The sequence below is a fragment of the Eutrigla gurnardus genome, assembly GCF_963514095.1.
Source record: "Eutrigla gurnardus genome assembly, chromosome: 14".
Lineage (NCBI taxonomy): Eukaryota > Metazoa > Chordata > Actinopteri > Perciformes > Triglidae > Eutrigla > Eutrigla gurnardus.
This window is the reverse complement of record NC_139937.1, coordinates 8,018,075-8,035,284: the sequence shown is the minus strand read 5'-3', so window position 1 is coordinate 8,035,284 and position 17,210 is coordinate 8,018,075. Positions and strand designations below refer to the sequence as shown.

Sequence of the window (17,210 nt, the reverse complement as noted above, 5' to 3'; positions counted from 1 at the left end):
GTACTGTATAACCAATAAGACAACAACCAGCGAAATGAATAAAATAACACAATAATACAATCACAAATCAACATTAGTACAGAAATACGAGTGCAAAGGTTAATATAACCAAATTAAAATCTCCCAGCATGAAGATATATATACTCTGTTTATTGTTGTTATTTTATTTACCAGTGGGGCTTCCTCTCGGTTGTAGTAGCTTCGTGCCTGTTCAGACGTTCACCCTCGCAGACATGAATTTAAAGTATCACCAGTAGGTGTCGCGGCTACATTGCTTCTCGCTCAGCGTGAGGCCGTTTCTTACTGACAGCAGCATGTCACGCTGTTAAAAAGAAAATTAATATTTATGGATCTAAGTGTTGCTACATCCAAAAGGCTGTAAATCCTATGCACTTCAAGTGTTCATTGAAGTCACTCACAGCAGCTGCTTGGCTTTTTTTGTCTGCCTGATATCATCATGTGGCTGACTGACGCTGCATCGTGACTTTTGTCTCCCTGTCAGTCAGTCTCGCAGCGGCTCCGGGCTTTGTGGTGATGATAGCACTAGTTGCGCCCCCCACCGGTCTGAGTTTGCTCATCTGAACTCTCACGAGCCTGCAAGATTGACGGGACCTGCGGTCATCCCATCGGAACAATAATCCATATAATAACAATAAGAATAGAGATGGAGAGCAAAGCCTCGGAGGGGTGCTCTTTCAGAGCTGTCAGTCCCGTAACAAAACGCTCTCTTTCTCTCGGAAACATCAAAACAGGCACAGGCGCATTCCTGCACGCGCGCCACTGCTGCTCTCACCCCTATGGCACCCCTGCACGCGCGTACTGGTCTCACGTCTGCAGCGTGAACGCGTCCAGCAGCAGGAAGGGGTCTCTGGGGGAATTTGAAGACTACAAACTTCTAGTTGTGTTTGAGATTATTCTACTTATTTGGGAACATGTTTTAAAATAGCTGCAATAATAATATATATATATTTTTCAAGTCCAGTTTTCTGTCACCGTTTCGGCTCCACTTGGCCCAGTGACTCACAAAACACAATTATGGTTTTATTCACAAAAGACACCCATGTTTTAACATTACTACATCCTTTGTAATGTAGTCTAACATGCGTTAACATGAAAGGCTAAATATGTTTATTCTCGTTCAACTCTGCTTCAATTGTCACGTCACAAACGTTGAGGGGGAAATGATGAACACATTTTCATTTTGCATGCAGGATCTGGAGATGGGATCGGCAGACGGCGGGGGGGAGCAAACTCCACCCAGCAGATAGGAGATCTCGGGCAGGCGGAGCGGGGGAGCAGCTTGCTCCGAGAGGGCTCGCGCTGGTCGGACGGGACGCTCGACTAGTCCCGCGGAAAACTTAAGAGGGGCAAAGTCCAGCCTGAGCGCGAGGCGGACGGAGTGGACGTGGACGCGTGGGAGCGTGCTGGGAACACACACACACAAAAAAAAAATCACATGTCATTTTAAAAGACATGCTCCAAAGATGGCGGTGGTAATAGCGACGGGAGTTTCAGGTGCCTCCGGACTACGGAAAAGTGGATTTGTGGAGGTTTTGGTGCGCGAACGGTGGCACAAAGTTTTGGTCAACTTGAACGAGGAAGCGCTCACGTTGAGCTGCGAGGAGAGCTGCGTTGGCGACCATGTGAACGACAATGTCAACTCCAACGGCGTCACCAACGGATCCTACCTTGACAACAACAACGCCAACTCCAACAACGGACCCCCGACCGTGCGCACCGCCTTCACGGACCTCCCGGAGCGAGTTCCGGAGGCGATCGCCAACAGAAAGCGGTGCGTCAAGGTGACCAAGCAGGAGGTCGGAGGACTCGGGATCAGCATCAAGGGTGGGAAGGAGAATAAGATGCCCATCCTGATAAGTAAGATATTCAAGGGGCTCGCGGCAGACCAGACCCAGGCTCTGTACGTCGGGGACGCCATCCTGTCCGTGAACGGCGGGGACCTGCGGGACGCGACCCACGACGAGGCTGTGCAGGCGCTGAAGCGGGCCGGGAAAGAGGTGACACTGGAAGGTAGGCAGGCTGGGCAGACTGTGTGTGAGAGGGTGACAGAAACCATGTTGGACCCAAAGGTGAATGAGAGGGGTGGGTCAGGGAATCCTAAACTTCTTCCATACTGCAAGTATGACCCAATTAATTTTGACAAAGACAAGATTAGGTGTTATTGTAGGGAGCCCACATATGAGTGTTTGTATTAATATATTATAGGGAAGGACTGGACAGCATATCTTGGGGAAATAGGAGTCCTATATATCACCAGACTCAAAGATCCCTAAGGGAACTCCAGAGCTACATGCAACCCTCATCCTTCAGGGAGGGAGACATGTCTGTAAGACTGGGAGTTTATCCTCCCTAGTGGCTTCCGATACTGGCTGTTTGATGCATGCCATCCAGAGTGCTGCAAGTTTTGTCTCCTACCCGCCAGTTGATTCACTTAGCTTCCCATAGCGAATCCCTCCCTGATTAGAGGGAAAGCAGCAGGGCTCTGAGCGTAGACGCCTGCATGACAAACCTCTGCTGTAGATGTCATTTTCTTTTCATTTAAGAAAGGAGTTACCAGTTAATAGCAAGAGCGAATAAAGACAAGTGTTGTTATTGCACCAGTCTATAATATTCATATCTCATTTGATCTAATGTCACAATTTGTCACCAAACAGACTCCCAGGCTGTTAAACTGAACCAAAACTTTTCGTAGTTGCAAATTTAGTCAATTTGCAGCACTCTACTTAATTGTGCAACTTTGCAGGAAGCCCTAGATGTATTCCATATTTGGGTGAGGGACCAGGTGACCGACCGTGTGCCTTTTTGCATAAAACAACAGTTCAGATTTTGAAGGAAACAGTTATTATGCAATCAGAGGTGCCATGGGAGAATTATGCAAGGTCAAACTCATATGGTCTCTCTTCCCCTCACCCTCAAACAAATCCAGCTCTATGTTCCTTCAAGTGTATCTCTCACACACACACACACACACACACACACACACACACACTCTGCATATGTAAAAGGCATACACACTTGCTTTCAACTCACTCCAGCAGTGCAGACAAGTTGTTATGTTGTGCAGTTGTTTTGGGGGTTTTTTGCCAAGTGAAGAGGAAAATTAGCTCGATGGCAGGCAGATTCCATTCTGAAGAATGAACATCATTTTACCCCCCTAACACACACACATACACACACACACACACACACACACACACACACACACACATGAGTACGCAATCACTAATACACTTACATTCACACAGCGGAAATGTGCGCGTTACTGAGTGTTTTATTCATGTTCCTGTGAGGACTCTTGGACTCAAGACAGTAAGAACAAAGTGTCTCTCACTCACTCACTCTTGCACGAGCACACACACACACACACTCACACACTCACACACACACACACACACACACACACACACACACACACACACACACACACAATCACACACTCACACACGCACACACACTCACACACGCACACACACGCACACATATGTGAGGTATGGTGATGGTCCTTCCCAGGGGGACACAGGGGCTACACTGCAGAGGAAAAAGCAGGTCCCAGCTGAAAACTTACTGAGATAAGAAAGAAAGGGAGAGGGAATGGAGCAGGCTAAGGAAGAAGAGATGGGGGGGAGGGGGTGTAGCTGAAATGTGAATTTAATGGGGAAAGTGCTGTGAGGGAGAGAGATAGAAAGAGACGGAACAGAAGGAGAGCTAACGAGGGAGACTAAGAGGCTGATATAAAGACGACAGCCAGAGTTAACTTAAGATTAATACAGAGACAGAAGTTCACCACAACTGCAATTTAACAGATAATTTGCATTTGCCAAAGCAGTGACACATAGAGGAATAGCACAAAGTGACAAATTGGGTTTTTTAGGGGATTCGTGGATCTCTGGGGGCGTGAAAGGTGCTTAAAGGGTAACCCAGCACGTTGACTGATAATTTATTTCCTTTTTTTTATTCCTGAGTGTAAGCCAGCCTCTAAGATGTGAAAGACAAAGACTGTGTTATACGAGGAAGAAGGAGATGAGGAGCAAAAATCGGACTCAATTGTTAGGAGAGCTACTGCATGTCTCATGGGAGAGGGGCGTTGCATGCAGTGTGTATGCGAGAGACCTCACACGTGCATCTGTACATTTTACGGTATAGAACTGGCAAGCTATTTTAGAAATTCATCAGCAAGATGGACAACAAATCCAGCTCAAATAGGCAGCGACCGCTCACTCCAGATCGACCCGGCGGTCAGGAGCACAGTGCAAGTCCCCATGTCAGAGTGCATCCGCTTTTGTGAAAGTGGCCCCTGAGCAAGACGCCGGCTCTCTGCTGGTTCTATTCTGTGGCTCGGCATGCGGTCTGACATGTCAAAAGTAAATGTCCCTATAGGGGATCGATCAGGATTCTGTAGCTCGTAGTGCTGCGAAGCTCCTAGCAACCACGGCCACCGTGTAGGTGCAGCGAAGGATTGGTTATGCACAAATAATGCACTTCAATTGCAAACAGATGGAATATGATACATAATATACAGGTAGCGCCTAGTACAGAAGTCACGCCAGAGATGGTGAGTTAGAGTTAAGTGGCCTAACGAGGTCCACCTGGAGCAGCGGCTCCTCAGTTCACCTTGGGTCATTTCATTAGTGTGTGTTGCAGACATGTTGACGTATTATAAGGAAAGAACACAACAGCAGCAAACAACGAAATGAATGATGGCTGAATTCCGTGCAGCCGCTTTGATTTCAGGTTCCTGTTATTGTTCACGCTGGCTCGCTGTCACTCATTGGAACACTTGAATAGGACGAAGCCACGGTGCTGGTGCTGCTATGACAGGTCAACGTGCCTGCTGTGAGAAAGGCCGATTGGCAACGCAACCTGGTCCCCTGCAGCAGAACAGCAGCAGGCCACACGCCGTGTGCGCTTGAAACAAGATGCTGAATGGTCCAACGGTGTCTGAAAGTCGGAGGGGGTTGCCTCCAATGATTTCTTTGACAAGCTTCATGCAGCGATTGGCCTTTTTCACAGCAGACACTTTGAATTGTCATTGCAGGAAAAAGCACAGGTGTTACTAATAACGCTAACAATGACTCTGCTCCATGCAAGCATCCCAGTAAGCCAAGACAAGACCCCCCAAACTGAATTCGACCATCATTGATTTTATTTTACTCCTGTGCTTGTCCTACGACACGTGGCGTGTCTAGAAAAAAAGGACGAGAGAAAGTATGCGACATTTGTCAGAAAGACATGCAAACAAGTGTCCTTAGTTAGCAGCACCTGCCTTCACGTGGCATCAGCCCATAGAAAACCTGTGAGGTGGACTGGATGTGAACTCTTTACCTGCCGGTGCTAAACATCTTCATAAATCCCCGATGCAGGAATGACAGAACTTTACAGGTGTTTCTGTGGCCAAAAGAGGCACACAATGATAAAGTATTTTAATATTCACAGCTGTGGTTGAACTGTTTTGTTTTCCTTGCATTGTCCTTTTTTGTAGTATTGTTTTGGATAATGATGATTGAAAACACAGTCCGACCATGGGGGTGTTAAGTATATTTTCCCTTCGGCACAACAATTCCTTTTGAGAAAATTAAATTCACTTGTGTTTTATAATTAAAACGGGATGCATAAATCATTTCCATATTTAGATTAAAAAGCATTTGAGAGCCAGAAGGAGATGTCTACCCCGCACAAGGAGAGGTCAGATTATTTATTTAGGACATTTATGTATTATGCCGATTGTACCTGAACAAAGACTTCCCATGGTTGGCTCATTGCTGCTAAGAGGCTAATTTGATTTTCACAGACCTCGGAGTAGTAGAGAATTTGCTTTGCGGTTGCTGTGTAGGCAGCTTGAGGGTAAAGCTACATGTGTAAGGCAAAAACAATAATCATTTTCAACAGTTAATGACCTAAGTGTAACCTATAACGTACCACAGCCTACTTAATGAGAGCTTCTCAGCCTAGGAAATAAAACCTGGAAGAGGTCAATAGTTAGCAGGACATGCTAATGTTTGTAGCGTACATTAGAGCACACAAACACACTGTTTATTCAAAGCCTTACACTTTTGTTTTTAGGGTTTGAAATTGTTCATTTCAAAATGCTTCGAAAAAAGGATCAAACCTTAACTTTTGTAACTATGCCTTAAACGAATGCAACAAAAAACCAAACACTTTTTACAAGCACAACAAAATTCTTACATCAAACTCCTGCAATTAATCCTTGTTACTGTAATTATTTTTTTTTTATTTTTTTTCAATAACACAAACAAATATTCTATTGATTAATGTCCTTTAATTCTACTTTTCAATGTGTTTCTTGTTGTAAAAACCTGCAATGGAAAAAAAATAAGCTGTATATATTTTTTCTTAAGCCTCTCTATGTTCTGTGTTCATTGGAGTGTGAGCAGATGTACTGGGCTGGAACAATCTTTCACACAAGTCTGTATGTGAAAACATAAAATATAGTATAGGAAACAAAGTATTAAAGACAGCAGTGCTTTTTACATCAGTGTCAGCTTTAAAAGACTCATTCAAATGGTGCATGGGAGTCACATTTTGTTGCACAAATGCTTTTTTAGAAAAAAGGATTGTTTGTTTTTTGATTGCAGAGTTTCACTTTGACACAGAGTGAGATGTTTATCTCAAAGAGTTGTGTCTTATTTGCCTTGTGTGTAGAATTTCAACACATTGAGCAAAAAAAGGGGTGTGTAAGCAGTTGTTGCAAAACACTGTAAATGCTGCATATTGCTCATACAACCTACCACACATCTGATGTGGAGAAATCCAAAGGGACGATTGCAAAGCTACTCTGTGAGTAGGCAATGATCATTTTGGTCAAAATGGATAAATATGATGGAGAATAGTAGGATAAAACACAAAGGCAAGTCCAAAAAGCCTAAAAGCAGAATAAGTGAGGAACTGAAAGTCAGAATACAAAACAAAACCAAAAACATCTGCCACACTTCAGCAGACAGGAAATGATTCAGTGTCCTGTAAGCTCCCCTGTTGATCCCTAACAAGCCGTACCTGTCATCACCTGACATCTGGATGGGTATGTCTGCAGGCCGTTCGTGACAGTCAGCAGCGGGATGTCCGTGTGTATACATGCATGGCTGTTATCATGTTAAGTCACAGTCAGTGTATGTGGTCGGATGTGCTAAGTACGTGTGTGTGTGTGTGTGTGTGTGTGTGTGTGTGTGTGTCTGAGAGAGAGATTAATAAAGGGAGAAAGTCTGTGTTGTGTGTCTACCATCTGTTGGTGTCATCTCCTGCACCAGCGTTTGTGGAGTCTGACTCAGATAGCGGATGATTATAACAATAGGAGCGTTGCATTATTGTTGTGGTGACGATAATAGATTACATCATTCGTTCCTCTGTGAGTGTTTATGCAGCCAAAAAACAAATGCTGAGTCAGAGAGTCAAAGTTCATCTTTTTGTGGGACATCAGTGTAGATGAACAGCCTTCGTAAAAACACGTCTTCTGAGTAACTGTGGTAGTTTATGTTGCCATTTATGGAAATAATTGAACATGTTTTCCTCGCACTGGTTTAAAGTTGTTAATAAAGATTTCACTCTTTTTTAAAGAGTAAGTAGTTGTATATGCTGACATTAGGAATAATTGCCACTGTGTGCTTTGGTTCTCGTGAACATACATTGAGGAAGTGTGTAGGTTTGTGTTTAAATCTAGATGAGCAGAAGTGGAGAATATAAGACTTGGGCTATGAGACTGATGCGCTTAACATTTTTGACGACATGTACAGAGCGGAGTCATCGTCAGTTTGACAGCCTTCTTCGTGACAAAAACATGGCCTCCTGTAACAGAGAAGTAAGGTGATTAAGTCGAGGGTTCATGCTGATGGGTTTCTTTGATTCACGAGAGGAAAATGGACAATTTAAGGAGCAAAATGGAAAACTAGTGTCAGATTCAGGACCTGCTTCAACTGCTTTCCACTCTGACCAGAAAACATCTCCGAAAAAACAATGAATTCGTATTGTGGTCACATTTAAAGATATTGGACATTGTGCAAAACATTGTCAACAGCAGCTTTAGTACAAAATAATCTCTGCCGGTGAAATGTAAATCCTAATGCACATGTAATGACAGAGAGTAGAAGACTGACAATGTGCGCAAATCTGAGAAATATTGTTGAAACTGAACTTATTTTTCTGAAGACAAATCAGGCTCATGTTTTGTAAATCAATTGTTCATTAATTGTGAACATTTTCAGAATGTACTTGCACTTAAAGAAAGGGTGAAAACTTGGAGGTGTTATTTGTAGATTATAACGCAATGTTTTACTGGTCCACTAATGGGCTTTATGTGGCGCATGAACTGAAATGAATTTGACATCCCTTTGAGAAAGTAAAGAAATGAAATATAAGGTACTCATTTCTTAACAAAAAAAGCAGTTTAATATATTAGGGTTATTTTAAGGCTCTTTTAAAATGCACATATTGTCATAATGTAGTGGTTGGTTGTTTATTTCCTTTAATCTACAAGTTGGTGCCCCCTCAACTTTCTAAAATATTACATTTTGGCTTGATTAGTGTCCTTCTCATGTAAATATTTCCTCCCTCTTGTTGCGTTACAAGCTTGCAGAGAGTTAGTAACTGCTCGATGTCGAGTTCAGAGTCCAGTGTCGGTGAGTAATTCTGCCTACGCACATTTCAATTTTCCTTGTCTAATTCCTTCTATAAAAAGGGCCTTGAGTTGCTGCTCGTAGTTCGGTTGAGGCGACATTTGAACTCTTTGCGATATTGGTCCAAATCTTACAAAAAGATGCCTTGAGGCTGGATTTGTAAAGGCCTTTTGTGCCGCTGTAGTATCCAGCTACCTACTCAGTGCCGACAAGGAGTAAAAGCCTTCATTTGGCAATCAGAGGAGCCGTTTGCTTCTTTTCTACCTCTTTGCCCTGCTTTGTTCTCTCTCCAGCTTCTACCAGCATTGAACAGTCTGCTTTCTCTCCCACAGGCTTAATGAGAGACGCTTTCTTTTTTCCCCTTTAGTGCGTTTTCTCACCAAATACAAATCCCCATATTAGGCATATGGTAGAAAGCCTGATGACTTGGGACCTCATTAAATACTGTTAAGGACCATTAAGTGAAAAAAAGCACAATTAAGCTGATATAGTAATTACACCTTGTGGTACAGAGCGGAGTGTGTGCACAAACGTGCATGTTGAGGAATGTGAGCGTGTGCGTATTCTTGTGTAACTGAACACTTGTGAAGAAGTGAACTGCCTCAATGGAAAATGAGCAAGTGAACGGGGCTGAGTGCAGTTGTAAAATCAGTGACCGCTTTTTAAATAATCATGAATGGACGCATTTTTTTTTTTTTTTTTTAACGGTGAGTTGAACAGCTGGTCTTTGGTGAAGCATAACCATTCAGACATCTGCATCGCAACTAACAGCAAGCCACTGTTTCTAAACGAAGTGGAGAGTGGGAGTCACAATGGGGGGGAGAGAGAGAGTCAGTTGCGTCTGTGTGTGCGTGCTCTCACTTCGTCTCGAGCGCCAGCCAAAAAAAATGGAAAACTTAAATCAGACAGATGGGGAAGGGCATTTGGATTGTGGATCTCTTGGTTTGACTTACGTAACTGCTGCTTTTAAATGAAGCCCCGAGCAGCGTGAGCCCCATCCTCTTCCAAGTTCTTATCGTGCTTTTGAGGTTATTTTGCAGAGCTGGCCACGTTGCTGCTGTAATGGAATAGAAATACGACGCAAGGGAATGAACACACATTTAAACACTTCCAGTGTAATGATCACACGGACTCCACCCCATTTATTTTCCCCTCCGGTGGAAACAGTTACAGCTCTATTTCTGGGCGCAGTGACGCTGGTCCATGAGTTTACATTTCCTCCCTCCAGACTCCCACTGTAAATGTTAGCTGAAGACAAATCACCCACTAAACATTATGTTTGTGTAATAGCTGCATTTGATTTATTTTCAGTTTAGTCGGCTCGCAAAGTGGACTGTAAATAACCCAAGCCTATAAAATGCCTTTGTCCTGATTAGACCTGCCACTAATGATCATTTATTAGTATTAATTCATTGATTACTGCTTTAAAATGTTCTTCAAACTGCCTGCTTTGTCCGACCAAGATTCCAAAACCTAAAGAAATTAGAATGACAGTGAAATAAAGCAGAGAAAAGCACAACATTTTACATCCTGAAACCAGCATTTGTAATTTTTGCTTGATAAATTACTCAAACATCTAATCAATTATAGACGACATCGTTATCAATGGGATTGTGACGTTAATTGTTTCAGTGCTACTTTTCATCCTGTTTTTGCTCTGTCCCTTAGTTAGTATCAAACGAGGCCATGCAAAGTCTCACGCCAGATTTATAGTCGATGCAAGAAGTTAATGGGAGTCCTCTGGAGTCGGAAGGTTTTGATTTATAATTCAGTGGCAGATTTCTCCCTTTGATAGCACCCCTGCAACACGAGACAGATGTATTGTACTTGTTATGTTGCATCATGCATTATTTATATTCCGAAAGGCAACTCAATGTTCTTTCATTAACTATAACTATAAATTAAGCTTAGCAAAGCTTTACGTTCAATGATCAGTTAATCATTTAACTGACTATGTTTGCTACTGTTTTCCATCATCATAAAATGAAGAAGTCCATTTGATAACGGCAGTCTTATAAAATGCTTACTGGTAAACATGCACACACACACACACACATATACGTACACACACTTGGGAGATCTAAGGTATTTGTCGCGTTCCCTTGCAGCTTCGTCATGCTTTGCATCACAGAAGATGCGTCAGACACTGTTGGTGAATATCTTTGTACTAAGTCTACCTCAAATTTGAAAACCTCGTCCTATGTGTGCCTTCGTGTCACTGCAGCCTCATTAATGCACGGCTCTTAACAAACATGACAAGACACGGTTGTCATCATCAAGCTGCGGCCGATTGGATCTTCCCCGTCTATTGAATTTACTCGTATTGTACCTTGTTGCGATGCATTTTAACAAATGGATTTCTCAGTGCTCTAATCTGATTACGCTGTGTGGGTTATCCCGCCGCGTAATTGGATCACGTCGTCGCCGCAGGTCCGTTGAGGACAGTCTCGCTGCATCACCCCCGTCACCTCCTCCGTGTGATGTGTCAGCCTGTCATCTCTCCTCTACAGGTTTGGCAGTGAGGCTCGTTACAAAAGTCTCACAGGGGTCCGTCGTGCTTCTTCCAAGAATAGTTCACTTGCTGGATTACAAATGCCACCAGCCATATGCCAATTATACGCGCTTGTACAGTGGGATATGCCAATTAAACATCCAGGGCATACCGAGGATTCAGAACACTCAGGACGTAGAAAAGCGTGCTGAGCAGCCACTTTATCTCTGCCTCTCTATTTCCGTCTTTCACTGAAACATGTGTCCCGTCTTCTCTTTGCGCCTCAATCCTAAAAACACGGGGAATTCAAAATACTTGTCAAGCTACTGATGGAGTTTGACATTTACAAGTAAAGCGTTCTGTTTTCACCAGTTGGAGACGGGGGCGTCTGAGGTGCAGCATCAGCTCCGTGTGGCTGTCATATCAGGAAAGTGTTTGAGGCTGTGGGGTTATAGTTCAGTGTTTTTTGGGGGGCCGTGCCTCTGCCTGTAGCAGCAAACACGGGGTGTGAATCATCAGCGCGGTTAACAGCATGAGTTCATTACACCCCGAGTCTGTTTCTGGCTATCAGCATTGTGACATTTGCTGAGATCATTTCAAATTGACAGCAGAGAGCGGCCAACTGTGCCAGCTCATCGGAAATTAATCACTCGATCAACCGCGTTTCCTGCTGTCTGACAAGCCGTTTCATGCGCGTGCAACAAGCTGTACACTAATGTATTCTGATGTTAATGATGGACTTAAAGAACACACACTCTTTCATGCGAACCTGAACCAGCTATCGAACAGAATACATACACTTCTTGAGTTCAAGCGTCATTTCTACACAGAGATTACACTGATAATGAAACCGTTTCTATTTCTGCTGCCTGTCCCCACATCCTGTTACAGAGACGAGCTATCTTCATCAGTGTGAGCCTTTATTAATCAGAACTGTCGTGTCTGATATTGTGAATGTGGTCCACAACAAAAGACATCAAACAAAGATTCTACTCTAGATATGAATTGGCCTCTGTGTTAAATGATGTTAAAACAACGACGATGCAGAGAGAATTCTATTAATGTGATTGTTTTGCCTTTTTGATATAATTTGGGCAGTTGTGTTATATAGGTGCATCACATGAATAAGTATAAATACATAATGATGCAGATTAATTTGCAAAATAAAGTGAAAGTGTGCTACTTCCATGTCTCTCTGTATTCTGAAAATCTCTGTCTTCATTTTCTGCCCAGTGAAGTACATGCGCGAGGCCACGCCGTACGTCAAAAAGGGCTCCCCCGTGTCAGAGATCGGCTGGGAAACCCCCCCTCCGGAGTCTCCTCGTCTCGGCAGCCCCACCATCACCTCGTCCTCCTCCTCCTCCTCCTCATCTGAGCTTCCCAGCTCTCCCACCCAACCCTCCCTGTCTCTGCAGGGCGACAGGAGGTGCATTCCACTCAAGATGTGTTGCGTAACTCGAGCCATGACCACGCCAGACCCCGAGAACAGGTAGGTGGTGAGACAAACACACACACACACACACACACACACACACACACGTATCCTCATTCTTGAGCTGAGGGAGCTTCTTCATTTTCAGCCTCTGTTATATATTATCTGTCTGCTCCTCTTCTTTGTTGGCTGACTAATGACTAATGGTTCATGGATTAATTCACAAAGTTCAGGCAGCTAACTCAACTCAATGTTTTTAAAGATTTACATCTTCGGTAGGAACCAGTGGGTGTAAGTATCGACAGACCGACAGCCAGGTTGTTGGTTTTGATGTTAAAGTACACTATTTAGAAAATACAGAATATGACTAACTGTCTAAACTAGCTCAGAGGCTTTGCTTCGATATCGTCACGCTCCAAAGTTCAACTTCAAAACCACCCAAAAGATGATCACCTTAACGACCCAAAGGAAAATCAGAGAGAATGGAAACGTCTTCCCGCTGTGTCTGAAGCCGCCTTCTGCTATCCTGAAGGGATTACCCAACACTGTTGTCTCTGTTTTAGTCCGTTTTTCTTAAAGACAGACATTTGAAATGACTCTGATCATTCTCGGTCAGCGGGGGGGGGGGGGGGTCCGTTAGGAGGTGCCATCAAGTTAATTGGTTGCTAATATGACAATGGCCCAATCAAACAGCATGGGGGCAGACAGAGATTTACTGTTTCAACATGTTTGGTATCCCAGCCTGTGGAAGTGTGCTCTCTGTTTCTCTCTTCTCACCATGTTGTCTCTCTTTCCTGCTTGGCTTTTTGTTTTGCCGTCGCTGTCTCTCTGGTGTTTTTCCACTCTTTCCTACTTGTTTGTGTTTTTCCATCCCTTTTGTCTCCTCGCTGTCCTCTCCTTTCTTTCCCTTGCTGCTCTGTGTTGCCAACTTTCTCTGTTTAATCAATTCTCTCCTTCTTACTCCACCCTCTTCCCATTATTGCCCCTCTTGATTTATTTCCCTTTTCTCTCTCTCTCTACACTCCTCAGCGACTCTCCATCCTTGCGTCCCTCCACTCGTGTGCGTCCTCTGCATATGTATGTTTTTTTGGAAAAGTGTGAGATAGTTGAACCTCACTAAACTTCAAAGCTCCAGACAATTGAGGCAACATGAAAGTCAAGTCGTATCAGCGAGCGGTGACTTCAAAGTCCCTCCGTCTGTATAGACGACGTTAGGCAGCTCATCGCTGCGAGTGTAAAATGTAAATGCTAACACGCACAAACAGTCAATAAAGAAATAGGTGTAAACAAAATGAAAAATGAGGACGCCATCCACAGATGGCAGACGGTTCTCTGTTCGAGATTTAGATTTGAAAACTTCAAATGATGACCTGGATCACATTATGTAGATCTTTTCTTGCCTTTTTTCTTTTTTTTTACGAAGCATCTTTTTGAAGATCTTAAAGGAACAATTACTTACACTCTCCTTTCTGATGCTAAGCTTAATTAGCCTATCTTTTCATGAAGACTGGATGCAGGCAGAAAGTGTATTCTTCAAAATGTCCAACTACATTGAGATCTCTGCGTCGAGATCTGCTTTTCAAAGCAGGATCCACATTCAGGGGACTGATTAAGTATTAAACCTTTAAAGAGCCCAATAGAGTTGAACATTGACTTTGTTGGTCATAGCTTTGACTTTATTGGCCAGCAGTTATACAAGGAATTGGGGTCAATAACTCATCTTGTCACAAGGTGAGTTTTTGCTTTCCACAGATAACACAGTGTTTTATGGTTTGACAAAGCTGGCCAAATTTACCTTGACCAGTGTGTGTTTTTTTTCTTTTCATCAAGGTCCTTCTTCATCCTGCCAGCCAGAATAAATCCCCCTTTGACTCACATGTAAATATTTAGTAAATGTTTAAATGGAAGGGCACCCAAGTTGAATCTGGCTTGTTTTTCTTTTCCATGAAACCCACATTTGTGCTGAAAAGTTCTCAGCCTCGCAGTGTTTAAATGAGCATCAGATAAAGTTGGCAGGGCACGAAGGACTAAACCTACTCTGTTTTTCTTATTTTGGGTTTCAGAGCTGAAATGGTTTAAGAGGCTTTATGTTAAGTGACAGCGAAGTCTGGTTTATCTTTTTATACTTGTCTCAGTGCATTGTTGCTTCCCTCTGAGGGTTTCTCCCTTTATTTCAGCAGATGCTGTTTAAACTGCGTAGAAGCCTGAGAGGACAGACAGGAATGCTTTGAGAAAAGGCAGAGCACGTACATAAATGTGAAGAGATGATAAAAGACAAGGAAAGTAAAAGTTAGGGAGAAGAGCATGCAAGACTCGGTTTTTATTTTTACTTTGTAAGGCTCTGAAGACATTGCCCTCACCTTGCTGTAACAGACTGTAAAAGGGCATACGAAATCAAACCTTTTGGGAGATTGGTGACAGATTCAATTAAACAATGACAGGATTACACTCTTATCATTTATAGTATGGATTAAAAATGTTATGAGAAGACACAGGATGAGAGGAAGTGAGGAGGGGCGGAGTAGAAAAGGGAAATAAATTGAGAAAGAACAGGAAAGGCGGAGATGAGCAAAGATAAGGAAAAGGAGAAGGGAGAGATGAAAAGAGACAAGAGAAGAAAGGGAATTTGTTCCTAAAATGGATGAACTATATCTTCACTATTCTTTCACTATTAATCTGTGTCATTACAGAGACCTCATTGAAAAGCCTGCGGTGTGAATGTGCGAGACTTGGATATAAACATGCATGGCTTTGTAAAAGGAGGAAATGACTCCTGGCAGAACCAGCATGGTTCCTCACAGCTTGACCGTTTTTCAACAGCATCTCTGTTTCACCTTGATATGTTTTTAAAGGATGAGGACTTAACACCTTGAGTCCTATTCTCAGCTACTGTAGGTCAGGTGTGTGCCTGCATACTATATAAGTAGATAACCTCTCACTCGAGTACCCTTATGCCTCCTGCTGACCTCATAAATAATCATCAAAGCAGAGTACCTTTTTGTAATCCGTGTGTCATTGCATATTTTACCTGAAAAATCTGCAGCTCACGTAGCCAGGAGGAAGTCCAAGAGTCACGGTCAAATGGCATTTTACAGTTAACCTGTGTGGCAAAATTAGATATTCATTCGAGTTAGTGAAAGACTGGGATTGCAACATCTGTAAAGTGAAACTATGTGGAGGATTCATAAAGCAAACGTGGAGACGTTCATTCTGAATCAGAGCAGTATGGCCAAGAGCAGCGAGTGGTCACTCACGTTACAGCTAAATGTCCAAGGAACAATGCTGCCAATTCCTCAATCCACTAAAATAACAGGCCCAGATGGGATGGCTATCCTTCCATGCAACTGTACACAGAGAGCTGTAAAGGTAGTCAAATGCTGCCATATAACCACATGGACATAAAAATGATCAGTGTTACGAGATAGTTAGTGAGAGAGAAGGTTTACTTAAAGTTTGTGTACTAAACATGAAGCATAAAGCGTCACCCTACAAAGAGGAAGTAATAGCTTTAAAATAATAGGAAAGCCTTTATCTCTACTTCCATGAAAGCAACAACAACAAAAAAAACATTCAAGACCAGCATCTAGTTTTGACTTCTAAGTAAATTAATTAATAATACAGCAACAGGCAGCACAACCTAACAATTCAAATTATGAGGGCAATGCATTGCTTATGTAAAAAAAAAGGTTGCATAGATTGTAGCGTACCTGCAGCTGACTACAACGTGGTCATGAAGAATTGCCATGAAAGACTTTCCAAAACTTGAGACTTGAAACATAAAACCAGCTCTGAACGAAGCCTGTTGTATGTGTGCAGCAACCATTCCTCCATGTTGAGTCATCTGGATTTAAGGCAGGGGTGTGCCAAAACAATCAATTTGATGGAAATCCAATCATGTGTTGTTGTTCTCTGTGGTCATCCGTGACACACCGCTTGTTTTGCTATATCTGTATTTTTCATGGATGTTTTTCGGATATTTTGCCTCTCAAACATTTCTTTCATGCAAATGTTGTGTGCAAACGGAGTTCATTCATGCAGAGTTCATGCGCTGCAGAATCTGTATGCTGGAACAGACCTACAGCATTAAGCTTGAATACATATTTGCTATATATAGTGCTAATCCTGTGAGAACAACTACCCTTTGATCAAGTAAGAGATTGATCTTCATTCAGGCAGGATTTATATAATTCCAAGTATATCTCTGGGTCATGCAGTCAATGTGCTGTTCTCCCAGTGATCCCCCATGTTAATGCATTGTGTCATGCATGCAAGAAATGGGTAATTTAGCCCCCGAGCCAGACCACGTCTTGGCCAGAAAATGGCAGATAATGCCTCCTCTCGGTCCGTTTGTTGCTGAAACAAACACCCTCCTTAAAGAACCTCCTTTATCAAACGCACATCTGGCCTCCTCTTCCTCCCCTCTCTGCCCTCCCCCTGGCCTGTCCCTAATCAACTTGCATTTTACAGGCAGCATTTTCTATTTTTAACCCAGAGAAACACCTGGAGCAGATCTAGACGGTCTCTCCCTCCTCCGGGGGTTTGATGGAAGAGCGGATTCATCACATTCACGAGGGGCTTTTCCAGGTCCCGAGTGTATACTGCATAAATAAAGAAAGCTGCAAAGAAAGCATGTTTGCAGAGT

At 43.1% G+C, this 17,210-nt stretch overlaps 1 protein-coding gene across 1 annotated transcript in view; it reads left to right on the top strand.

The window, feature by feature from the left end:
* The first annotated feature begins 1,263 nt into the window (after positions 1-1,263).
* The window catches only part of sntb1 (syntrophin, basic 1), a 29,817-nt gene continuing 13,870 nt past the window's right edge, over positions 1,264-17,210 (top strand). Inside the window, exons 1-2 of the mRNA XM_084027079.1 lie at positions 1,264-2,031; positions 12,370-12,625. Of these exons, the coding sequence (XP_083883205.1) occupies positions 1,485-2,031; positions 12,370-12,625 (803 nt within the window). The 5' untranslated portion in view covers positions 1,264-1,484. The remainder of the gene's footprint in view (positions 2,032-12,369; positions 12,626-17,210) is intronic.